Source organism: Caloenas nicobarica, chromosome 3, assembly GCF_036013445.1.
Source record: "Caloenas nicobarica isolate bCalNic1 chromosome 3, bCalNic1.hap1, whole genome shotgun sequence".
Lineage (NCBI taxonomy): Eukaryota > Metazoa > Chordata > Aves > Columbiformes > Columbidae > Caloenas > Caloenas nicobarica.
The window spans coordinates 114,129,038-114,154,090 of record NC_088247.1 but is presented as its reverse complement, the minus strand read 5'-3'; the positions used below and the strand labels follow the sequence as shown (position 1 = coordinate 114,154,090).

General features: G+C 42.7%; 2 protein-coding genes and 1 long non-coding RNA gene across 4 annotated transcripts; 1 reads left to right on the top strand and 2 right to left on the bottom strand.

Annotated features, from left to right (window-relative positions):
- Positions 1-613: 613 nt before the first annotated feature.
- PNO1 (partner of NOB1 homolog) lies at positions 614-5,911 on the bottom strand. Its single transcript, XM_065631162.1, has 7 exons — positions 5,578-5,911; positions 4,998-5,147; positions 3,131-3,214; positions 2,401-2,461; positions 1,763-1,880; positions 1,150-1,220; positions 614-886 (listed from the first exon to the last, which is right to left on the bottom strand). The coding sequence occupies exons 1-7, from the start codon at positions 5,746-5,748 to the stop codon at positions 819-821; spliced, it is 723 nt and encodes a 240-aa protein (XP_065487234.1). The 5' UTR covers positions 5,749-5,911; the 3' UTR covers positions 614-818.
- Positions 5,888-14,019, top strand: DNAAF10 (dynein axonemal assembly factor 10). The gene is made up of 8 exons (XM_065631160.1): positions 5,888-6,095; positions 7,168-7,268; positions 8,307-8,437; positions 8,898-8,999; positions 10,573-10,688; positions 11,052-11,186; positions 12,391-12,488; positions 13,215-14,019. Exons 1-8 carry the CDS (start codon positions 5,907-5,909, stop codon positions 13,420-13,422), a joined length of 1,080 nt encoding a protein of 359 aa, XP_065487232.1. The 5' UTR covers positions 5,888-5,906; the 3' UTR covers positions 13,423-14,019.
- On the bottom strand, positions 8,701-25,048 carry LOC135986769 (uncharacterized). 2 transcript variants are annotated; one of them, XR_010605924.1, is made up of 4 exons: positions 24,657-25,048; positions 20,853-20,958; positions 17,270-17,432; positions 8,701-8,954 (listed from the first exon to the last, which is right to left on the bottom strand). It is a non-coding gene; the product is annotated as an uncharacterized LOC135986769 (long non-coding RNA). The 2 variants fall into 2 exon arrangements; XR_010605925.1 differs by lacking the exon at positions 8,701-8,954 and adding an exon at positions 15,970-16,258.
- Between the last annotated feature and the right edge of the window lie 5 nt (positions 25,049-25,053).

Sequence of the window (25,053 nt, the reverse complement as noted above, 5' to 3'; positions counted from 1 at the left end):
CAAATGGGATAAAATACCTTGTTTAAATCCTAATTTCAGAATGATTGTGAAAGAAAAGGGCCATATTTAAGTCAAACTGGGGCTGTGCCTGGGCTCTGCCATCTCCCCCTGCTCTGTTCCAGGTATGTCACATATTAAGGAGGAGATTCAGCACCTGAGGAGTTTGTGCTCTGGTACACTGACCAGTATTTAACCTGGAGGCTCTTAGTTTCACTGGGCTGCCCTTACAGATAATTTGCAAGAAAATTAAAATCTATATAGGTGCAGATTCTAGCGAAAAGTTCAAATACACTATTTACCTCTTTGCCATCTTACCATTTTTGTGTCATCTGTTCCATCAGTAGCAGAGGCGTGTTGGGCAGTCTCTGTCATTGAACTTTCATTCTGGTTGACCCTTCCTTTTCCAGGAAGATACTGATCCACAAAGTGTGGCTTATGAACACTTCACTGTGCTGATTGCTTTAGCCTCAAAACTTTAAACTGAAATGGTTTCTGAAGTCCTAACAGCAGTCTCTCAGTACCTTGATGTTCTGAAAGTCAGTAATGAAGCATGTTTTTGTTTGATGATAAGTTTAGGTAAAATTGGGTACCTGTCTTTCTGATATACACACAATGAATTTAAAATAACTTTTAATGACTGTACACAAGTACTAAATGTGTTCAGATGAGCACATCTGAAGGAAAACAGACTCCACAGACAGTCCTGGTATTCTGGGTTTCCAAATCAAACAGAAGACTGAGTGCTTGTGTAGCTCCAGGCCCCTCAGATGTGCAGAAACCACAACTCCCAGCCTGTGGTGGTGCAGCCACACGGCAGCTCAGAATCTCTCAGCAGCTCTGCTGGCCACTGCCCGAATATTGCCATAAACTTTTGATGGAGGGCTTCCTGCCGAATAAAACACAAAGTCAGTCAGCAAACAAGACAACATGTTCCAGAAACAGATGTTTTGCTCTAATGCTTATGTCTGTGTTGGAGTGGAGAATAAGCCCAGGGTGAGGAGGATGGTCAAGGTTACCGCTGCCTGATCCATAGGTAGGTGTGGACACACTGGGGAAAAAAGGTAAGACCCGACCCCCCCCCCGAAAGTGGTTTCTCAGACTGCAACATCTATTTATATGTCATGGAGAATATTAGATAACACGACTTACCTAAAATTAGATTGCAAATTGCTGTTCGTGCCATTTTAATGTTCTGAAAAGATCCCAATATATGAATTTTCCTGTTAAAAAGTTGAAGTAGCATTAGTTAATGGAAAAAACCCTCTCTGATTATATAGTTAGTAGAGCATCTAAGTTGGAGGTGAGATATGAACATGGAATTTTAGCTGAGTGTCCTAATTCCTCTTCCACAGTTGTAATTTAAAAACTCCCCAAACACTCAGAAAAGCTACAACATAGAACCTGTGCTCCTCTAACTCCTTTATAAAATAGATTTACAATTTGTAAATTTAACAGTGTAGCAGCTTCAGGAAGAAAACATTATTGCAGGGTTGGTAGATTTAACATTGATTATTCATAGGAAAGAATTCTTATGCTGTGTAGAATTGTTCCATTCTAGGGGTCCTGGTGACATTATCATTTTCAAAAGGTCAAGTAAGTACTCAGAGTTAGTGTTCATGAACACTAACACTTAAATCATTTGTCTTACTACTGCTGTACAACAGTTTAAAAATATAAAAGTTGTCCTTGTTCCTGGAACAGGACATGGATTAGTTTGGGGCTTGCGCTCTGCTTAGGAGGAAGGAAGGAAGTCAATACTCACGTGTCAGCGAGAACGATTCGTGTCCTGGTTACGTTTTCTATAGTGAATTTTGTTTTTCCGCCTTTCCCTGCTATTCTACCTATTGCTCTTGACAGATGATCTCCTTTCAACGGTTTGACTATTATAAAAAGAAGAGAACGTGCTCAGTGTAACAGCAGTGGCCTGCATTTGCACAGCTTCCCTTGTTCAAGTTACTGGAAACAAACACATTTTAAATAACATGAAAGCAACTTTACTACAGGTGAAATATATGTTTTTACTTATGTGATTAGAAATGAAAATCTAGGGAGGAACAAGGCCCAATTCAGTTTAAGAATCTAATGGATATATTCCCCAAAACACGCCATGTCACCTCTAAGTTTAAAGCAACATTTACACTGTGACAAGAAAAATCAAATCACTTTAACAAAGTGACATGCTTTTAAGGAGTTTGGGAGGTTTTGTTGGGACATCTTCAGAAAAAGACAACCCTTTCAAGACACCTGTGCCTAAACAACAGTTCTGTGTAACAGTATGAAGGTTTTCCTGATCCCTGAAGATAAGTGACACAAGTGGACCAGGGGAAAACAAAACAAGCCCAAAATGTATGTGAAGATGGTACACACAACTACTCGAACACTGCAGCACAAACGACTTACCATCTGTAACTTCAAATGATTCTAGAAAAAGATCATCTAATCTGATGAGAGCAAGAGCATCCTAAAATATTAAGAGATTTGTTATTAGCATGAGTGTTATAGTACCACAAGAGTTAAAAGCTGATATGTTTACTTTATACATACAAACAGATGGCATCAAGAGTATTTCCCCACTTAACATAACAAACAGCAGTCAGCTACTTAGATTGACTATTTTTCAATAGCAATGTGCATTTTTCCTTCTGCAGAGAGAACTCTACACATGCTTAGACCCCTCCATGTTCACTCCAGACCCACCGATACTAGTGAGGGTCAGCCCAGCTTTCCACCAACCACTGGCCTGTAGGATGCTGCAAAAAGTGGGTTTGTTTTCTCCAAATTTGAGTTTTGAACAGACTGATGGTTATTGGCTAGGACTAAAGCAAAATGAACAGCCTCTAATGTGCAGAGCACCTCAGAGCCAGATGACTGCTTCATGCTTGCCTCTCACAGACAGCTAAATATGTCCTCTTTTTCATAATTTTAATTATGTGCTGCTCAAGGGTTACTTTTTTGTCCTGTGTTAGCTTAAGAAACTAGACTTACACTCCAGTCACAATTTCAAACAAATTCCTTTCTAGAAACCCACCTAAGGATTTTTATTTCTTTCTTACTGTAATTTCCAGAGAGGCCAAGGACATCATGCAAGCAAATTCAAGCAGTCTCACAGTCGAGCTGTTGGGAGACTCACCTCTACTTGAAACCCAAGGATAAATGCTTTCACAAAATCGGCTGCTTTTGTTAGAGCACTGAGGTCCTTTGTCTCTTGACAAGTCTGCAAGACAAGAAGTTATGTTCGCAAATTAAGACCATGCAAGTAGGATCAGAATTTGAAAAATCAAAGAGAGAAAGGCTAACCATAAAAAAAAAAAAAAAAAAAAAAAAGTCTACATTTAGGTAATGATCCTATATCCTGTTTTACCGAAAGGCCCAAGTGATAAACTTTGTGCTTGCTTATAATGTTGACCCTCAACCACAAGAATGCCACCAACAGCCTGGGTTTCGAAGGGAGGGAAAAGAGAAACTGCTGACAATCTCCATCACCAGTGACGGAGGAGAACCCTTCGTATGAAACAAATGCACACCAGAAACACCAAAACCCTAAACTAAACTGCAACACAGAACAGCAGAATAAAAGAGCAGGATAACGGCACAAGACAGCTTGAGGAGGTAAAGTTATTCTAATGACAATATCCTAAAGATATTATAGCAGGTGATTAGAAACCTGGACAGGTTCAATAAAACAGATCGAACAAGAGAAAGATGAACAGGACATTTTTGGACAGAACAAATCGACCTGACAAATCAGCAAAGTTTTATACTTCTTTTTATCTCCTGCCAGCAGAGGCCCAGGATCTGGATGTTCTTTCAACTCATGTTCTAGAACTGGGCCAAATCATTCCCCTGCCACTAGTGGAAAAGCTTGCGCATATCTGCATTTACAGACCTGAACAGGGACAACTTAGAAAAGAGCAGTCTTAAAGAAAAGGGAAAGGAAAGCAATAATTAAGGATGATAATTATGTTGACTGGAATACAAAGTTATTCTGCAATATCATTGATGGCTTACACGCCATGTCAAAGAAATGACAGAAACTCACTTCAAAGTTTTCCATTGTTTTATGCCAATGATAGATATGGGCAAAATTAAATCAGCTTGATCATGAACAAAACTACCAACTTTTCAATGACACACCATTCTGTATCAAAAAGCGCTGCTAAAATCCCAAGGGTTTTGCCTGCAGTTATTCAGTAAAACTGCAAGAGTTCCTGCTCTTCTCCACCTTTTCCTTCAAATTATTTCTAAGAAGTGTAAATAAGGGATAGTTCTGTCACCTTTCCACTAGTTGCTACCATCGAACTTGTGGTAAGATTTTAAGGTTAGAATGAAAAATTACAGTATTAGCAACGTTGATGTACAAGATCTTGTGACAGTAAAAATACAGACACCAGCAGTAACTTGTATGACAGGCTTCAGATATCCACTTAAAACCCGCTAGTCTGAATATTCCTGAGAAGGAATAAGAATGAGAAATGAGCATCTTCAAGATCTAAAATTATACAGTGTTTCAAAAAGATGAACCCAATTTCAAAGCAGTAGTGCTGTATATCCACACCCTGTCCTATTTCAGTGTAATCCATTAAAGAAAAGTCACCAGCTATTAAACTCCAGACACTCATCTTCTGCCACAAACAAAATCTATCAGATGGCACAGTGGCCCCCTCAAAAGCCCCTGTTAGCTCAAAGCTGTCACAGAAGCAGGAGCCTTAGATAGCTGGAAAACGCTGCATTCCAAGAGCACATCTAACACACAGATTCTTCCTTAATTCACGAGTACGTAATTTTCTCCTAAAAAAAAAAACGAAACACTTCCGCAAGCTTATTCTGGCCCCTTCTAGAAGTTAAATTTTACTTGCATTAACTACTTGTTTCTAAGCAATAAGTGACAGATTTTATTTTTATTCTCAGTGAGAGTTTCCTGATTAAGTGGAACTATGTACTTTCTGGCACTGCAGTGCAGGTACCACTGGGAAAGGAGGAAGAAGAGCTCTCCTTACCTTGATTTCAACATTCCTTGTTTTCAAATTAAACCTGATCTGAAGCTGCAAGTGCTCCACAATAGGCGTGAATATTTTCATCCAGTTCTCCTTCAGCGGGGTGTATCTGTTGGCTGGCACGGGCACCTTCCTCAGCTCGCCTTTCCCAGCCTAGGGGTGAGGAGAGGGCGGTGAGCAGGGGGAGAAGGGGGGTGAGGACGGGGAGAAGGGGGATAAGGACGGGGAGAAGGGGGATGAGCAGGGGGGGAAGGGGGGTGAGGACGGGGAGAAGGGGGATAAGGACGGGGAGAAGGGGGATGAGCAGGGGGGGAAGGGGGGTGAGGACGGGGAGAAGGGGGATAAGGACGGGGAGAAGGGGGATGAGCAGGGGGGGAAGGGGGGTGAGGACGGGGAGAAGGGGGATAAGGACGGGGAGAAGGGGGATGAGCAGGGGGGGAAGGGGGGTGAGGACGGGGAGAAGGGGGGTGAGCAGGGGGAGAGGGGGCCGAGGAGAAGGCGCCGAGAAAGAAGAGAAGGGGGAAGAGGCCCAGAGCCGCTTCCCCGCCAGCCCCGGGTTCCTCCCCGCCCGTCCCCCGCGCACCCCGAGCGCCTCGGCGGCCACGGGCGGGAAGGCCGGCCTCTTGCTGGGCCGCGGCTCCGCCGTGTCCATGGCGGCCGCCGCCTCTCCCTCCCCGCCCGCCCGCCGCTTCCGCCGGCTCCGCTTGGACACGACGCTGGTGAAGCCGCCGCCGCCCTCGGGCTCGGTCTCCATGGCGGCCGTCGTGAGGGGAGGTGCGCAACAACCGTTACAGCGGCTCGCGCGGCCGCGTGCCTCCCCTCAACGCCCGCCGGAAGGGACCCACCGGCCGCTTCCGCTCCGCCCTGTCCCGGTTCCGCCCCGTCCCGGTTCCGCCGGCGCAGGGTGCGGGGATGTCGGCGGCGGGGCTGGAGCGGCCGCAGGTGGTGGCGCACGTCCAGCAGGCGCTGCACTACACGCTGTTCGACTGCAAGTGGGTGCCCCGCAGCGCGCGCCTGCTGTGCCTGGGCAGCGCGGCGCGCGGCACCGGCGTCCTCCAGCTGCACGAGCTGCGCGGCGGGAGGCTCGTGCTGCTGCGCGAGGTGAGCGGGCGGGAGCCGGAGGCTGGTCCGCAGCCAGCGCGGGAAGACAGGACCGAAACGGGGGGAGGCGGCGGCTTCGTGGCTCTGGCCTGCCTCTCGAGTTTGCTCATCTCGTGATTTGCGTCGCTCTGGTTACTCACGGTGGTCGGTTTGTCGCCACGGTTGGCGTTACGGGGAAACCCGGAGGCTCTGGGCTCTGCTTGTGTTCGGTTTTGTGTGGGGGTTTTTTGTTGGTGGTTTGGTTTGGTTTTTTGGTTGTTGTGGGGGTTTTGTTGTTGTGGTGGTGGTGGGGTTTGTTTGTTTTTTTTTTTTGTAACTCAAAACTAGCAGAATCCCAGACTGGTTGGGGTTGGAAGGGACCTCTGCAGACCATCCAGTCCAACCCACCTGCTGAAGCAGCTTCACCAGAGCAGATCACACAGGAGTGTGTGCAGGGGGGTTTGAATGTCCCCAGAGGAGACTCCACAGCCTCTCTGGGCAGCCTGTTCCAGGGCTCTGGCACCCTCACAGTAAAGAAGTTTCTGCTCATATTCAGATGGAACCTCCTGTGCTTCAGTCTGTGCCCGTTGCCCCTCATCCTGTCATTGGGCACCACTGAACAGAGTCTGGTCCATCCTCTTGACGCCCACCTTGGAGATATTTATAAACAGAGCAGATCGCACAGGAATGTGTCCAGAGGATGCCTCTGAGGATTTGCTTGTTTTCAGGCGCATAAAGACCCCCAGGGCCACAAGCAAACAGCTTTTCTCAGTTCGGACAGCTCAGGCTTCCTAGTGCTGCAGCTCTGGGGAGAGCTGGGCTTCCCTCTGCCTCAGATCTGCACAGACAGCAGCTCTGAGCATCATTAATGAGCTGAAGTGCGAGCTTTTGGTGTTTACGACTATTAAGCTGGAGTCTCTGCTTTTCTGTGCACAGAGAAATAAACACCAAGTGTTACTTGCCTTTGATAACATTTCGATTGTACTTTATGCCAAATATCCTATGCACATCTCATTGAAATCTGCCACAGTCTGCGGTTGTGTTGCTCTTTTTCCATGTGCTGACACAGAATGTATCCTATTTTTTTTAAAAGATTGAAAAGGCTAAACCTATAAAATGTGGAACTTTTGGTGCTACATCTCTGCAGCAAAGATACTTGGCTACAGGAGACTTTGGTGGAAACCTCAACATATGGTAAGCACAGATTCTTTCGCAGCTTTTTCATTTGATGTTGTGTGTGTCTGTTTAAACCGACATATCTGTATGTGGCTGGATTTTGTATAAGTTGCTCTCTGTGCTTCATGTGGTTGGGCCCAGTCATAAACTTCACTTGGCTACTGGATTGGAACATGCCTGTTCTGTAAAAACAACATGAATTCTGCACAGTGGTTTAATTTAGTGCTGTTTCACTTGTATCTTCTGTGTGCAGCCACAAAAGCCTGTTAAAGTTCTGCTACGTCCTCTTCTGAAAAGAGGCTTTTGAATGGATACACGAATACATATAAGAGGTTGTATTCAACCTAAATTTGATGTCTAGATTAAATATGTATTTTTAATCCTGAAGTTTCAAATGTTTTTTTCAGGTCCTGAATGATTCGTATAATTAATTTGTGTAGGTAAATTGATTATCAAGTAAAGTTACAGGGCAAAAAAGTTGTTTTAAATTTTTATTAGTGTCGTTATTATTATAATATTTCCTTTGCCAAGGAACTATTGGTTCTGTTTTGTTGGAGTAGCAAGAATAACATGGATCGAAATTTAAAATGAAATTCTGAAGGATTCTTGAAGGATGAGAATCAGTGGGAAAGAACTGTGAAACCCACAGTTGGATGCAACTTTTCATTTGAAGAGCAGTAGTAGGAGCGAGGTGGGGATCAGTGAATAAGGTCATTTTATAGACTTGCTGAAAGTAAAGTTAATAGGAGTATTTTGATCTGTAGCGTGATTCATTTTGAGCCCAACATAAAAACTGGTTCTTAAGGGCTTCTGTGGTGAATCCCACAACTGCCTTTGCAAACAGGGAAGTCCAGAACTAAGCAAAACCTCAGTCTAAAGCAGTAGCCAAAGAAGAATTTGAACAAAGACTTGTGGTTCTTAATGGTAATATCCGTATTTTGTTCCCACTGTTAATCCAAGTTTATATAATTTGTGCTCAAGTTTCCTCTCGTTTTTATACAAATCTTGAGGGTCAAGGAAAATGCCGTGTTATCTGTTCTTTTCTTTCTTGCCTAGGAATTTAGAAGCTCCTGAAATACCCGTGTATTCTGTGAAAGGTCATAAGGAAATCATAAACAGTATAGATGGTGTAGGTGGCTTAGGAATTGGGGAAGGTGCACCAGAAATTGTGACTGGCAGTCGCGATGGTGAGTTAGTGAACTCTAAAAGTCTTTTCAGTTATTCTGAGAACGTAGTCTGGAGGCTTTGAGGGCAGGGTGCAGTCTGCCACCTGAACTAGTTGCAAATCTGTTGCAACTAGTTCTTCATGTGCTGTCTTTTTAATCTTGCTTGGGACAAATTTTCTCTAGTTCTTTTAGAAGCTGTAGATAAGCAAAATATACTATTGTCACTGAGCATGGGACAGAAGGAATATAAAGTGGAATAAATGCAAAATATAAGCTCAAGAAAGTATATCCTTAACAAACACTTTCGCTTGGTTTCTGTTTTATTTTTTTCCATCTGCTAAACGCAGTGAGTTTTTCTGGAATTGAAAGAGATGCTCCTGTGTTTTGAATGATGAGGCTGAAAAGCAGAGGCCTTCCCTGGGAAGATGAACGCAACATGACAGTGAATCCATAACGCTAAATGTTTGTTGTTCTTTCACAGGAACGGTGAAGGTGTGGGACCCCAGGCAGAAAGATACTCCTGTTGCTAATATGGAACCTGTACAGGGGGAGAGCAAAAGAGACTGCTGGACAGTAGCATTTGGTAATCTATCCCATTATAGCCCTCCCCTCCTCTAATATGACTGTGCTGTGACAATTATAAAAGTATTTCAGGATGTTATTAAATAGTTTATTTTGTATGGACCAATCAGTAGCAGGTTTTGCTTTTCAGTGTTGTCAAATGGTGTAGTTGGGTTTTGGACTTATTCTCTTATGACCGTTGGTCAGTCATTTCACAGATTAGCTGTGTTAGCTTTTTTTCTGTGCCCAGGAATTTAAAAACAGTATATCCAGCTGCGTTGTCCTGAAGGAGTATAAATGTTCATAGAATCACAGAATCATTTTGGTTGGAAGAGACCCTCAAGATCATCGAGTCCAACCATAACATAACTCTAGCACTAAACCATGTCCCTAAGAACCTCATCTACACATCTTTTAAACGCCTCCAGGGATGGTAACTCCACCACTTCCCTGGGCAGCCTGTTCCAATGCCTGACAACCCTTCCATGAAGAAATTTTTCCTGATATCCAATCTGAACCTCCCCTGGTGCAACTTGAGGCCATTTCCTCTTGTCCTATCACTTGCTACTTGGCAGAAGAGACCAACACTCGTGTTGCTGTGCACAGGGAACAAGTCGCTGTTGTATCGTAGTTCCAGCTATCAAATATTAAGGAATTAATTTAAGAGAAGATCCTTGAAGCTAAGAGCAGGTAAAAGACACAGAGATGCTTGATGTGTGCTTTGCTTTTTTTACTTTGGCGAGAACAAGCTGCTTGTGTTTTACACAGGCTGGTATTTCTGAATTAGCTCCATTTTCACCTTCAGAGTCAGGGAGTGAGTTTTACAAACTGCTAGTGTAGCATTTATCATAACAAAATTAATAGTAAGGAGATGTCATTTCCTAGCAAGAAGGTGCAACTATAATGCTCATTGCTATTGATATCTTTGTCTTTTGCTTTGACGAAGGGATTAAAAAGCGGCCTCATATTATCTTCAATTTTCTTTTGAGTTACTGAAGCTTGAGCCAAGGCCAGGTTCATCTTGAACTACATGCTCTGGGGTAACTTCTTTCCGACACTGATGTGCTCCCCTGATCCTGTCAGCGGAGAGATTTTAGAGGCAGACTTCTGTGTCTGTCTAGTGATGGCCATGGCAACATGCCGGGCCTCCCTCTGCGTCTGTGTCTGCAGGAGGGTCTTCTTGTCCCACTGACATTTCATGCTGGAGAGCCTGGGTAGGGAACTGCTGAACCGGTTTCTGCCGTGGTGCAGTCTGGGGAGCGTGGTTTACAGCAGATGACGATTTAAGAGAAGGAATGTATTTGTATAGATTTACAAGAACAGTGCGCAGTACTCAGTCTGTGTGGTTTAGGCTGTTCTTGGCAGGGGGAATAAGAATTTTGTTTGTATTTTTAAAAGAAACACAGTGCTAATTTTAAAGCTATATTTTCTGTACTTCTCAGGTTTGAAAACCAGACTGTTCCTTAAATCTTAATATTCCAACAGTAATACTTTTCTGGAATAAATGCAAGTTCAAATCACGGGCTTAGGAGGTCTGAAACTTAACAACCTAAAGAGGGTTTCTGTACTCTGATTAATTCTTTCTCTGTGCGCAGGCAATGCTTACAATCAAGAGGAACGTGTTGTATGTGCTGGATATGACAATGGGGACATTAAATTGTTTGATTTAAAAACCATGTCACTACGATGGGAGACCAACATTAAGAATGGGGTAAGGAAACCATAAAAGTATTTTTCATTCCAGTTTCTAGGCAGGATGGAAAAATTAAAAGGACTCTGTCTACCTGAAATTTACCCAGAAGACACTTCTGCTGAGATTGTACCAAGGACTCATTTTCTTTTAGTTCAGCAAATAGTAGCCCTCAAGTTCTGGGTCTGGATAGCATGGGATACTTCATCAGGAAACTGTTTCAGTGGATTCATGTTTTCAGATGATTTTGTTGTTTTCAAATTGGTAATGTTGCCATTGTAAAAATAACCCATGATTGATATGTATTTACAAATCACAAAACCCTATTTGCTTTTTAGCAGTGGCCAAATTTCAAGGTTGAATGTATTTTTTCTATATTTCCAGGTTTGCAGTGTGGAGTTTGACAGAAAAGATGTAAATATGAACAAGCTAGTGGCCACATCACTCGAGGGAAAATTTCATGTTTTCGATATGAGAACTCAACATCCAACCAAAGGTTTTGCTTCTGTTTCAGAGAAGGTATGGGGAGACAGAGAGTTTCTTAAAGATGAACTATTTGAATATATGCTGCACAGTTAAAAGTACTACAGGTCCCAAACTGTTTTCTTTGGTAGGTAACAGCTGCCCAGGCTACTGGGGCACAAGCTGTGTGGTGTGGCTGGTGTGGCCCCCGGTGCAAGCGGTGAAGGGGCCCCTGTACGTCCCACTGCCAGCACCCAAATGGGTTTCCTCCCTTTTATAACCTGATATTTGGACTTCTCTGATACTTGCGTCCTGTTGCACCTCTTGCACTCAGCTGTGCCCCAAGCCCGGGAGTCATGTTTATTGGAGCCCATATTAAATTGTGATGAGCATGCAGATTCGAATCTTAAATATATCCCAAACCTAAGTGAGCCTTCTGCAGACACTTTTCATCCTGCAGCCACCAGACCTCATGTGAGTCAGAGAAATCATTATTTTTCTTCAGAACCAAGCATTTTTGGATCGTTACTGGGAATGAAAGGATACACAGGAGAGTGGCCTGGAGGCTGTTAAATATGGAGAACTCTTACAACCTTATTTTCTTCTATCTGTGACCACTGCATTGATTAGTCTAAGTTCTTTATAAATAAGTATTTTTTAATGTTTTGGGTTTTTTTTTAAAGTGAACAAAATCTGATGATAATTAGAGAAAAGGATTTTTGTGAAGTTCTCCAGGACTGCTTAAATCAGAAAAAGCTTAGTTACAACTTAATATCTGTAAATTACTCTTCTTCCTACCACCATTCAAAGCAGATAAGATGTTGGAAGTACTTGGATTAGATCACACAAAAGTATTACTGAATTGGTGTTTGTAATGATCAACATGTGAAAATGGAATTTCCCGTCTTTCATTCACTGCATTTAAGCTTTTCCTTTTGGACATTTGCAGAGAGATACACATTCAGTCAGAGTATGTGTGTTGGGGTTTTTACCCTAAGTTATTTCTGTTCCTCTGTGATCTTGCTGTTCCCTGGCTGAGATCTAAATCTGAATTTTCAATTGTTTGTTGTGTATGCACAGTGTTTGTAGGGCAGTCCCTTCCAGTAATGATTTTAAGAGATGTCAGACAGTGAAATTAACCTTGTGGTGACTGTGTCGAAGATCCTGAGAATCCTGTAGTTTTAAGATTCTGCATCCTTTCTTGTGAAGCTCATCCATAACTGAGCCCTATATGATGCTGATTTTTTTTTTCTTTAATTAGGCACAAAAATCTACTATATGGCAGGTTCGGCACCTACCACAAAACAGAGATATATTTATGACAACTGGAGGAGCTGGAAGCCTTCATCTCTGGAAATAGTAAGTGATCACTTTCCAGCCTGCAACAGGGGCAATGAGAAACCCACCATTTATTGTTTTAAGAAAGAATCTTCCTGAAAAGAAGGTCCTGCTTCCAACCTCAGAATATTTAGTTAAAATTATTGCTTACAAATGCAGTAGAAAGGGTGTCAGTACTTGATCTGGAATCCAGTATTAATCCCTAAAAGAATGGGACAACGGCACAGGTTAATTTTGCGCTTGTCACTTTTCTTAACGTAATAAAGATTAAATTATATCCCCAGTTAACAAGGTGACAAATAGAATAAAATGGATTTTTTAAAGTTCTGAGAAGAATATTGAAAGCCTGGACTTTTAATGATTCTTAAATGTACATCTTCTTACATTACATGGCAAAATAACTTAACCATCCAAAATTCAGTGAAGTAGGCATTAAGTTTCGGAAGGATAGCTGAGGCGAAATTTTCTTGCATGTGGCAAAAGCCAGACAGTTAAAAAATGAAGGGCTACAGGAGAGAGGCCTCAGGATTCAAAACTTCCTGCCTCACTTTTTCTTTCGTGAAATATTTACTCAGTATGCTGTGTGGATGTAACTGGATATGATTATTCATTATTTTAAGACATTTACTTGGCTTATCTTGAGAACAGAGGAAATCCTTCTCTATGTTCTTTTAAAAATGAAAATAATAATGTGTTTTTATCAATAAATTCTAAGTGCGCGTATTACATTTCTTTGCTTCTTGCCAGTGAGTACCCAGCTCAGCGCTCGAAGAAGGATTCTGAAGGAGCTGAGATGGGGGTGGCAGGTTCTGTCAGCCTCTTGCAGAACGTGACTCTCTCAACGCAGCCGATTTCCAGCCTGGACTGGAGCCCTGACAAAAAGGGACTGTGTGTGTGTGGTGCCTTTGACCAAACTGTGAGGGTGCTGATAGTTACCAAGCTCAACAAAGTCTGAGAGGAAAAGCAGAATTTCTGATGAGAAAGCAGCATATAGTTTGCAGTCTGTAAATATGGGAAAGAGAGCCCTCCTGGTTCAAGTTTAATTTTGCCCTTATTAAAACTGGATTAAAGAAATAGAAACTAGATCTTTCTATTGAAAGTTCAGATATGTGCAGTTAGAGTTGTTTGACTGTGTTGCAATGACTTGAAGTTGTCTGGGCATAAAACTTTTACCTTCTAGAAATGTGAATTTACATTTGAAATAACTTGTGCCTTTGTGTTAACAAAACATTTAATTTCATAAGTCACTTTAAATTGTTTGTGTTCGGTTTAATCATAGTGCACGTCTGCTCACACTTGTTAAATGGTTTGGCTTTTTTATATATAGTATTGTCCATATACATTCATGGAATGGAAACTACTATATGCTCCCTCACAGAAACTTCTTGTGTTATTGGATATTTTAACTAGAATGTTTGTTAAAGTGACTTAGGATTCTTTAATACACTCTAGAAACTGACTGCTGAAATATTCAGGCTTAATGGAATAAGCCTTTTATCGAAGATCATATTGAAATTAAACTATTGAGCAAAACGCACTGTATTATTTTAGTTTGATTTCATAACAAGTTTTTACGTTCTGTTGTTTTTATATCTGTTTGCAACTTGATATTCTACAAATAAAATTGTATGGAGCGTTGTCTTAGTACAAGCAAAGTACATTATTCAAACATCCACACTTAGAGAATGGATGTACTTGTATAGGTTTACAAGAACAGTGTGCAGTACTTGGATAAAACTTAACTCATTTTGTAGCAAAAGTCACTAAAATTTACCTCCATTGTGAAAAACTTTATAAGGTAGCCAAAGTACTGTCTTTTTTTTTTTTTTAACACATTCAGTATTACTTCAAAACCTGATGTGACAGAGTAGCTTTGTTACTGTAGTTTCACCTGAACTTCTCTTTGTATTAATAATTCCCTTTGTCTCCAATGTGTTTCTTTGCTGATTTTAGCAGTGTGTGCTGCTGCCAGTTTTTTTAGCAGGCACATCCAGTTACTGTCCTCTCTCAGTGCATGTATGGTGGGAGCTTGCTTAATTTCAGTAAGGTCTAGTGGTTTCATTTGTCACTTCTTTCTCTGGTGTTAGCTTTTGGCTGACTTGTATGTGCATACGCAAGTTTCACATGAAAGCGTTTAACTATTTCTGAAACCAGATTGTGATGGGAAAATGTCAGCTTTGTCCAGGTTAACAACAAAAAAGCCCCCGTGTGGCCCTTTGCATGGAAGCTCTATTTTCTCAGACTTCAGAATGAGGATTTGATATCTGAGAGATTCAGGTGAGTCACCTGCATCAAGCCTGACCTCCCAGGGGCTGCTTCTGAAAAGTAGAGGCTGCTCTGGGGAGAGCAGCGCTAGGGCCTTATGTCTGTACTGGTCCTGCCACCAGCTGGCATTCCAGCAAGATGCAGGAGGAAGAGGAAACAGGCAGATGTTGAAGGGTAAAGTAGGGAGAGCGGTAAATGGGGGAAGCAGTGTGGAAGTCAGAGACTACTGAGGGTAGAAAGGGAAACTGGGTTGAAAAGAGAGGTGAGGAGCTGAGGTTGCAGACCTTGCACTATGTGATGTCCTCAGGGTCAGTCTTTTTCTCTACGATTCCAGCTAAATACAAATAAGACAGAATTGTCCTTATTAACTCCTGGGTATCTTAACTGATTGAACCAGCTGAGGAAAAAGAACAGGCACCTGTGGGTAGAAAAGGCTCACAGGCTGTTAAACCTTCTGTAATGGAGAAATCATTAATGCTTTTGTAGCAGAGAGGGGCCAGCAGGAAAATTGCAATAGATGTAAACCAAATGTGTCTGTGGAAGTCCACAGTTTTACTAGGCCACTCATACTCAACTCTAGGCTGCCTTCAAATTTAGTCTCTTGTATCTCAGGTTTAGCAAGGGCCAGCGGGGCCAAAAGCACAGTAACTGATGGTAACAAACTGGGAGGTATCTGATGCTGTAACAAAATCTTACTTCCAGAAAAGCAGCCCTTGGGTTTGACCTGTGGGAATCCATCCCTTTTAATCCCATCTGCTTGTATGCATAGCATAATGCTGAGAGCATATTCTGAAATGATTTTAAATGTTGACCCCCTTAGGGTGCATCCCAGTGGGAGAGAATAGGGAGAACTACTGCTCTGCAATCTTGGCTGCAGATGCTTTGAAAAGGTGGGGGTGTGGAGTTCAAAGAATCTAAGTGCGCGGAGTCTCAAATGCACTGTTCAGAGATGGCCTCTGTTAGCTTTGTCATGTAAATACATTATACTCCGAAAAGAATGCTAGGCAGTGGAAATCTGTGGAAATATGTTCTGTCTCTTTAATAGTAATTCTGAGTCAAGCACAGAATAAGGGAAGAAAAAGCTCTCGGTAAAGGTACCTGTGAGGGAAAACATAGAGCTCTGAGTGCAGGACTGGGCTCTTGGTGGTGTTTTTATTATGAACTTGGCCTGCAACAAAAATGTCCCTTCTTTATATAACCAGCTCCGGGGAGAGCTCCTAGTGAGCCTACATGATGGGGATACAAAATAGAGCAAGACCTAATAAGCAACACTTCTTAAAGCTCCATGGGCTTCCAAAAGACAAAATGAATGTTACCTCTCGGTACTTAATTTTGGGATTCATTTTATTTGTCGTTTTGAAAATGAAGGAATGCATTTTCCTCATAAGTAGCTGGTTTCATGAAAATACATGATGGTTTGTGTGGCAAGAGTTTGCAAAAATCTAAGAGAGCGGGAGGGAAGTCTAGATGAACGGTAGTACTGTCCTCGTTCAGGAAAGGTATTATAAATGCCTGTATCTGTGTACCTAGAAAATGAAAGATAGTTTATTGTTGGACAGAAGAGCTGTTGCTGGTGCCTGTACTATGCTGTATCTCCTCAGCAGATTGGATTTCTGCTTCTCCCAGGCTAAATAAGAAACTTAAGCAGACCAAAAGCTGCCTGTGGCAGCCTAGCCTGCTCTATTTATAGTCCTTCCCCCTCTCGCTGAAGACTGGCACCTTGCCTCTGGAGGCTGAAGAACTAAAGTGTGTTCTAAATAAAATCATCACGCATCAGAGATGAAATGCACAGGGCCAAATCCTCTGACGCAGCATGGAGGAGCACTCTGGAAAACCCCTGCCTCGCCCAGGGCCAGGGAATGGAATGTGCTACTGAGTTTGGCTGTACAGTGAGGGACCACACTTAGCAAGTGAATCTGCTTGGCAGCTCTCTCTTGTTTCCTGTGTAAACCACCCCTGAACACTCATGGAAGAGAAGCAGCTGTTCATGGGCATGATTGCAGCCAGAATACAGGTATGTGTTACACAGGTTTGGTTTTTTGTGTGGTTGTTTTTTTACCAGGTGTTGCCCAAATCCCCACCTATTACAAATTGGGTTTTCCTTTCACATCAATATAGTTACTTTGACTTTCATCATTTGTACAGGTCCTTGGACATTACAGTCTTCCAAGGTTTCTGTGCAGCTAGTCTATATTTGGCCTATAGCGTGTAGTTTTCTTCCCCCCTCTCCCCCCAAATTATTTACAGCTTAGCCATGACTTGGATTGAATTTTAAGCAAAGTAAGGCAAGTTATAACTCTGCATGGGAAACCACAACACAGTGCACTGTCAAGGTGGGTGAAGCATCACCTATTGTCTCTGATTTTCCAAAATTCAGCTGTGATATAGAAGGTATTCGAAACCAGAACCACTAATGAAAGAGCCATGACAGAAGACAGGACTGAGGAAAAAGTTCAGTAGCATGACAGCAGTAGAGAATTTACTCAATGAAGTTAGAATGGCTCATGTGTGAACTGTATTAGTTTATAATTACTTACTGCTTGTGCCATCCAAGATAGCAACTGTAGCTGTGAAGTTTGGGCAGCGTTGATGCAGGGAATAAATGGCAGACCTGTGAGATGCACAGCATATACCAGCAGCTGGAAGTGCATGTGTCCTCGGCTCTTCACAACCACCAATGCCGTCAGGGACATCACAGGACTGGTACACAGAAGGAAGGCAGGGAATTGCATTGAAAAAAAAAAAAAAAAGACACCTGTCCTCTAGTGACACTTTCAGACACAGCAGATACAGCTTGCCAATAGAATTCAGTTCACCTTCTCTAAATTATTGCCATCAAGTATATTAGATAGCAAATAGGGATTGTTTGGCTAAGCTGACTGATTTATAAGGAAGAAGCGACTAACTTGTGGCCTGGATATTCATCACTGTAATAAAATTGTCTAACTGTAAAGTTGGTATTGACAAACTGCCAGGAAATATGTCAATTTACTATGTTTTTGTGTTTTGTTTTTGCAATTATTAAGCCTGCATTTTCATGCTCCTGATGCTGTCACTGCTGTACTTTCAGTATAGGCACTCTGAACAGAACAACTGCCCACTCCTCAAAGAATCTCCACATCACAGTCCATATGTCTGGAGTGTATTTAACGCCTTGGTGCACACAAGATCCTTTGCAGTGTCAAACATGGCAAATGCAAGTCCTGGTAGTTTGGGTGAGGGTGGTTGCTAACTCAGGCAGGAGCCGAGGGCTGAATTAGTTTGTGTGCAGTGTAAGGCATGCACAGGTTCAGCACACAAGAAAGACCAGACGGGATTCTGTGGAGCTGGGCCAGAGCTATTTGGTGACTTCATGATGTGGCCAGTTCTAGCCTTGGCCATACAAGGTCTTCGTTCCTTGCTGGCCTTTGTGGGAGGACCTGCTTCTTGCTGCGCAGCCCAGCCTTGCAGTTGCACAGCATTGTCCACAGAGGACACTGGGAGTGGGTCAGTGTTGCTTGGCGGCTGCAGGAGTTGCTCAGGTCTCAAGGGCTGCAAGTAGCTGCCCCATGCTCTGGCCTTCCTAAAGGCTGCCAGCCTCTCAAGGTATTTCCTGATCAGAACATTGCACCCTGACCTTCTTAAGCATGGCAGTGAAGCTGTTTTTTCATCACTAAGAAAAGCCCATCAGCAACATAAATAAAATGAGCACAGGCAAGCTCTCCTAGGTTGCTTAGGATTTTAAAGTTACAAAACATTTAAGCCAGAGGACGTGGGGGTTGCAGAATGGCAGCAAGACCCACAGAGCTGCACAGCAATCGAGATCTGATGGGATCTTTTTGTGTGGCAGTGATTCAGAAATAGTAGCTCAGCCTGTTTACCAGATTGTGTTGTATCTGTTGCCCACTGTTAGGCTGACTGTTAACAGTCTTGCAGTTGAAACTACTCTTTCTTTCAAGTAAATTACTGGTTAAGTCTCCAAGCCCCAGCTGCTTCCAGTTCCTTCTCTTACAGGCAGAGGCTGCTTACATTAAAACCCACCAGTGGCAATATCTGTCTTTCAGAAAATACTGAGGACCTGATTTTTTGCACGAACATTTCCATCAGCACAGAAATGCTACTTTATCCTCACTTTGTAGAGATGTTAATAACTACATGTGGCACAAAGCTTTAAGTGGATTTGTGGATTTGCTGGGAAGGCCAAGGGAGCTGCACCCTCTTGCCGTCTTCTGTGTGGCACAGAGCAGAATGGAACTGGGCACCTCTTCTGCTGCAGTTGTAGCTGTTCTGGCTCCGATTACGCTGGGATGTTGCTCCAGCCTGTCCTGCATCTGTCTGCCAGAAATAATCCAACACTAGCAATGTCCTCTGTGTACTAAAGGCTTTGTCTTCCTGCTCTCTTTATTTTTTGGTCTTTTGCTTATTGTTTAAGATTTCTGAGACAGAGAAAAAATTTCTTAGGAGTATTTCCAGCTTGGAGCACTGTGAAACTCAGGTTTCTAGGCAGCACTGCAGTAATAATGACAAATGACAATAAAAGGTAGGTGCAGCTAATGAAATCTGTTCAGTTTGTTTGCATCTCATGCTAAACCTTTCATTTTCTTAATCATCAATCTTCCTGCAAAGATGACAGAATCCCTCCTTCATATTTCTTCCTGGCATAGCTCGACCAGGCCAGGCTTTGCGGTCTGTTCAGCAGATGTGGGGACAGACCCTTCCTGCTGCCTTGCAGAAGTGCGCGGTGGCACAGGCCTGTGGCATCTTCATATCCGGTGGTGTTTTCCCTTCCTGACATTCACATTCCCTTCCTCCCACATCCTGCTGTTGCGCAGCGTATGAGAAACATAAGAGCAGCCACACTGCGTTAGACCAAAGAGCCTTCCAGCCCTGTATCCTGCCTCTCCAGGGGCCATGTGCAGATAAAGAAATATTAAAAACCCCTTTAAAATGGCAACTGCACTTTGGGTCCTAAGTTTAATTTACTCCAAAAGTTGTCCTAGGCTTCCTCCTAAAATGAAGTTGGAGTATGAAATATAGGGTTGTGTTGAATTTACGCACAGAAGCTACCAAGTGAGAATGGTGGAATGCTAATGCATTTAGAAAGAAACCTCAATTTCTAATACAATTTACTTCCACAAGCTTACTGGAGAGACAGCTACAAAAAACCTACAGCTTTACATACTAATTGGAAGAAATGCAATCTTAGAACAATATCAGAACAAATTCTCTACACATGGTAGATTGCTTTCAATTTATTTATACAGTATCCATATATAAATGCATATAACCTAATAGATATATCTACATTCAGCAAATACAGCTTTGTATGTAAAGTAACCAGATATGGTACCCAGCACTTCACCACATCCTGTCATTTAATCTAGCTGGCATGAACACAAGCTCTTTTGATCTGTACTAACTATCTTTATCTCAGTGTAGATCTCATCCTCCCTATCTGCTATGTCAAAAAGCTTTAATCAGAGGGTTTAAGCTAGTTTTATTGAATTATATTATTTTTCCTCCCTAAAACAAAGTTACATCAAGCTCAGTTTCCTTCTTTCCATGTACTTTTACATCTGTATTTTGACTAGAAATGTTATGTTTTAAAAAGGAAAAAGAGTCTGTGTTTAGTAGGTTTAATGTCATTCTAATTTAATTTGAGTACAGAAAAAAAAAAAGACATTTCCAGAGTGTTTTAACTGAAAGGTGAGTCTAAGTTCATCTGGGTTTAAGTTGCCACATATGCTGTCCCCAGGTTCAGCAAACTGTATCGCAACATGGAAAATGTTGTAGGTTGTACTTCTTTTCCTGTGTCCTGCCAACGCTACAGTTTTTTTAGTTCCTGAAGGTGAGAGACAATCCTATGGGTTAACATCAAGGCTGTTCCCCTTCTTACCCTATCTAGTGGCTGGTGCACAAACCTGGATATCTTGGGCTCTCTTCCTGGACACACCATCCACCTTGTAATAAATCCTGGTAAATTCTCTATTCCTCCCCGCTCCCTGCACATGTCTGATCTCTGTCAAATAGGCAGAGACGTCAGTTACCATAAACCTGGCTATTGAGCCAGGCAGCTGCCTGTAACTGTCCTTTTGCAAGTATTTGTCTTCTGATATGCCAAAGAAAACATCAGGTACTCACCCCTCTTCCACTGAGTGGCAAGCACATGTAGGCAGGTACTAGAGAGCAGATGGATGTTCATGCTTCAGCTTACTCCTACTACACCCTCTTCTGGTAACTTGCTGGTCTGCCAATAAACCAGATTGCAAATTCATTAGGCTATATTGTGAAAAAACAGGCCTCACAATCACAAAATGCCTGTCCCAGAAATCCCCAATGTGACTGAGGCCCTTCAGACACAAGCATACAACACATACTAGCATCTCCTAATGCTGTCCACTCACTCCGACCTGGGATTTTAAAAGGTACCATCTCATACTCGACTTTTTAATGACTTTGGCCATATTTTTACTTTAAACATGCTAGGCTAGGAACTGAAATGAAATTAATGAAATGGTTGTGAAACAGTCTGCAGTTCAGGTAATACCGGGGCAGACTAACTCACTCTTGAAATAGTTTAAAACGTGATGTTGCACAAGTTTGGACAAACACATTTTGAACGCATGCTAGAGGCTGACTAGAGGTAACACAACATTTCTCAGTTCACTTTCAACGCAGTGTAGCTGTACTCTCACTGACTTAATCTCATTAAAGTCTGCATTGCCTTAGCATTTTCAGCATGGTCGCTGAATCTCTAGAGGTTTAAGAGACTCCAACAGAATAAAAGGGAATGTTCTCTGTTTGGATGTCCTGGTTTTCCAGTAATTGCTAGAAAGGGCTTATGGTGCACACCTGATGGAAGTGTCTACTTAGAAAGGTTGAATTATTTAATGAAGTATCTCTGCTGCTTTCATTAAAGCTCACATTAAAAGGCCAAGAAGAGCGATTAGTGCCAGAAGAAGCTGGACTTGCAGACAAAGCAATTCTATTGCTTTATTTTGTCCTTTAGGATGACTGTAAAGCTTATTACAACCACCTTTTGCTTTTAGTCTGATTTTAGCACCTGCCAATGATTCATTAACCCTTTTGTTGCAAGTCGATTTTAGCACCCTTCTTTGTATTCACACCACGTTCACAGCAGAAGAATCTAGCCTATTTTTTTTTTTTTTTTTAATTTATCTTGTCTTCTACGTGAGCATCTCCAAAAGCTTTTTCAGTGGCATTGTTTCTGGGAGTTGGAGGTGTCACAGCTGGTCTGCACGTCAAGCTGTGGTGCTTTGCATGGCCCAGGCTGTAAGCAGAAGGTTTCCAGTGAGGTCAAGGCTACAGGATTGGGGCTCCATGCCTGCTCTGTAAAGAACATTGATTCCACAGGAGTCAATATATAGTATGTGCAATGAACCAGATGCATCATAATAAAGGAGTAATTATATTAAAGATGTCTGTCACCTTGACTACTTTGGAGAAAATATTCAGGATTGTTTTCTGTTGTTTTGGGAACGATAGAGAAAAATCAATAATCATTCATAGGCCTCTCAAACGAAATGGCTTCCATTAAGTACCAGATGGCAGCATAGCTTTTCTTGCATAGATTTTTGTATAGATATTCATATATAAAATCATAATATATTTTCAGAGTGGCACCAACATAAACTAGTTGAATTACATGAGCTGTACCTCAATCAGATTTTGGCTGGGATAAATGCCTTAACTCCTCACTCTCTCCTCTTGTAAATCAAACAAGCAACACAGCTATTTTAAGCAGAAAATAAGTGCTTATATACCTAGTAATCCTTTGAGTGAACTGTCTCAAGAATTCCAAGACCTATGGCACTCAGTAGAGGAACTCCAGTCAACTGAACAAAAGTATAAATGTTAGTAGTTTGGAGCCAGTAGCAAATCTATAATAAACATAAACCACTAGAAGGAGACAGAGCCACACTACATGATCATGAAATACTCTTGAGTCCAACCTGTACCACATTAATATGTGGTTACAATCTTCTACAAACAGAGCTGGTTGAATCTGAACATTGATCAGCACGTGTTGCATTTTCCTTTGATCTTGTAATTGAAACAAAATATGGGGTTTAGGAAATAGGATCCTGGTAGAAACTTCCTACCTAATGTTTGGTAAATCAATTAGTCTATCAATCAACTTCCCTCCCTGTATATCCCTACCTGTGGTATGTGAATACTGACATAAGAATGAACTAAACATATGCCAAGTGTTCTAAGGTCCTTGTAGACACTTGGCACACCGGAAGTGCAAAGTATTATTTTATGTAGGAGTGCAGGTCTTGCTATTTCACGGCTGCCCTTCGGACTACTATATTTCTGAATTTTATGTAAAAAACCCCACTCTCCTAAGTTCCCTTTTACCTACAGTGCATAATTCTGTAGCTGTACTAAAAGACGATCAAGATGAAATAATTGTGGTTTTTGAAAATAAGAAATGGTTATGAAAATTCAATGAAACATAATATTATTACACTAAAATATTAACAGACAGTAGGGATACCATTCCCTACCCTAGTGGTCCTACTATCCAAATGTGTGTCCCACATACAGCTGAAAGGCTCTTGAAGAACCCCGGTGTTTGCTGCTTTCATAAATACTCTTATTTAAAAAATATTTGTATTGCTTTTTCAGCCATTTTTTGGTTGAAACTGAAAACCTAAACCTCTAAAGGTCCTGGAGGAAAAGGAAATGACAAGATATAAACAAGTAACTCCTCCATCTGAAGACCTTTAGATATGCTTCCAACTGTGGCAGCGAGAAAGACTCATTTGTAGTTCATACTGATTTAATTAGAGAAGACATATTAGAGCACTTCGGTGTAAACCAACTTATTAAAAGGAAGCTCGTTTTTGCAATATTTTAAATTGCACTGAAGGCACAGAGAAATGTACTGAAGCTGGATAAGACCCTGAGCTTCTAGTCCTGGTCCCCCTATGAGTACACTTTTCTACTTTCCCCAGCCTTGACCTCGTACTTCTCCAGGCTGGACCTGTTTTCCTCGAGAAACCCTGACGCTGACTAAGCCAGCTCAGCACATTCCCTTCAGGCAACCAGCCACGACTTCATCAGCCACACGCACTCCTGGGTAACCTATAGTTGAGAACAGGACTTCTCCAACCACGGTGAAGGATTCCAGTGATCCTAACCTGCCCTGGAGGGGACAGGCTGCAGGCTTGAGTTACAATAAGCTTTAGATGAGATCGCGAACAGAAAGGAGGCAGGAGAGGTCTTTGGCTAGTAATGGCAATACTTTTGATGCGCATACTGATGTCTGTTGTACCATTTATCAGAATGGAAATCTGTAAAAAGCAGATCTTGTCTCTGGGAGCCACAGATGCGCTTGGACAATCTTCCAGTCAGCAAGATCTTGCAGTACAGAAATATTCATAGAATCACAGAATCGTAGAACTGTTTTGGTTGGAAGAAACCCTCAAGATCATTGAGTCCAACCATAACCTCACTCTGGCACTAACCCATGTCCCTAAGAACCTCATCTACACGTCTTTTAAACACCTCCGGGGATGGCGACTCCACCACCAGTGCCTCACAACCCTTTCCGTGAAGAAATTTTTCCTAATATCCAATCTGAACCTCCCCTGGTGCAACTTGAGGCCATTTCCTCTTGTCCTATCACTTGCTACTTGGGAGAAGAGACCAACCCCCTCCACGCTACACCCTCCTTTCAGGCGGTTGCAGACAGCGATCAGGTCTCCCCTCAGCCTCCTTTTCTCCAGGCTGAGCAGCCCCAGCTCCCTCAGCCGCTCCTCATCACACTTGTGCTCCAGACCCCTCACCAGCCTCGTCGCCCTTCTCTGAACTCTCTCCAGCACCTCAATGTCTTTCCTGCAGTGAGGGGCCCAAACCTAAGGGGGTTTCTTGAGGAGAAACACAGTGAAAATCACAGCAACGCTACCAGAAACCAACCCGCGTCCGAGCGTGAGGCGAGGATGACGTCATCAGACGGGATGCCTTCCGGGGGTGTCCCCGTGTCCACCCGGCACCTCCGCCGGTGAGGGACCGTCTCTCCAACCACTTTGTGCCACCTTTTTTTTCCCCAGGAAGCCACTGGCAGTGTTTGGGAGCAGCCGGAGGCCCGCCGGCTGTTCGATTCTTCCTCCACCTACACGAGCTGGCCGCTAAAAAGCACCTTTTCTGCCCCATTTTGTCTGTGCCGGACGGAAGTCGCTGTCACCACCCGGCACGCCACCGGCGTCCCGGCCCCACGCGGTGGACACCCGCAGTACGGGGAGGCCGGGGGAGCGTTCCGGAGGCGGGTGTTTACCACGGCGGGCACGCGTGGGGCAACCACCACTCTCGCTCC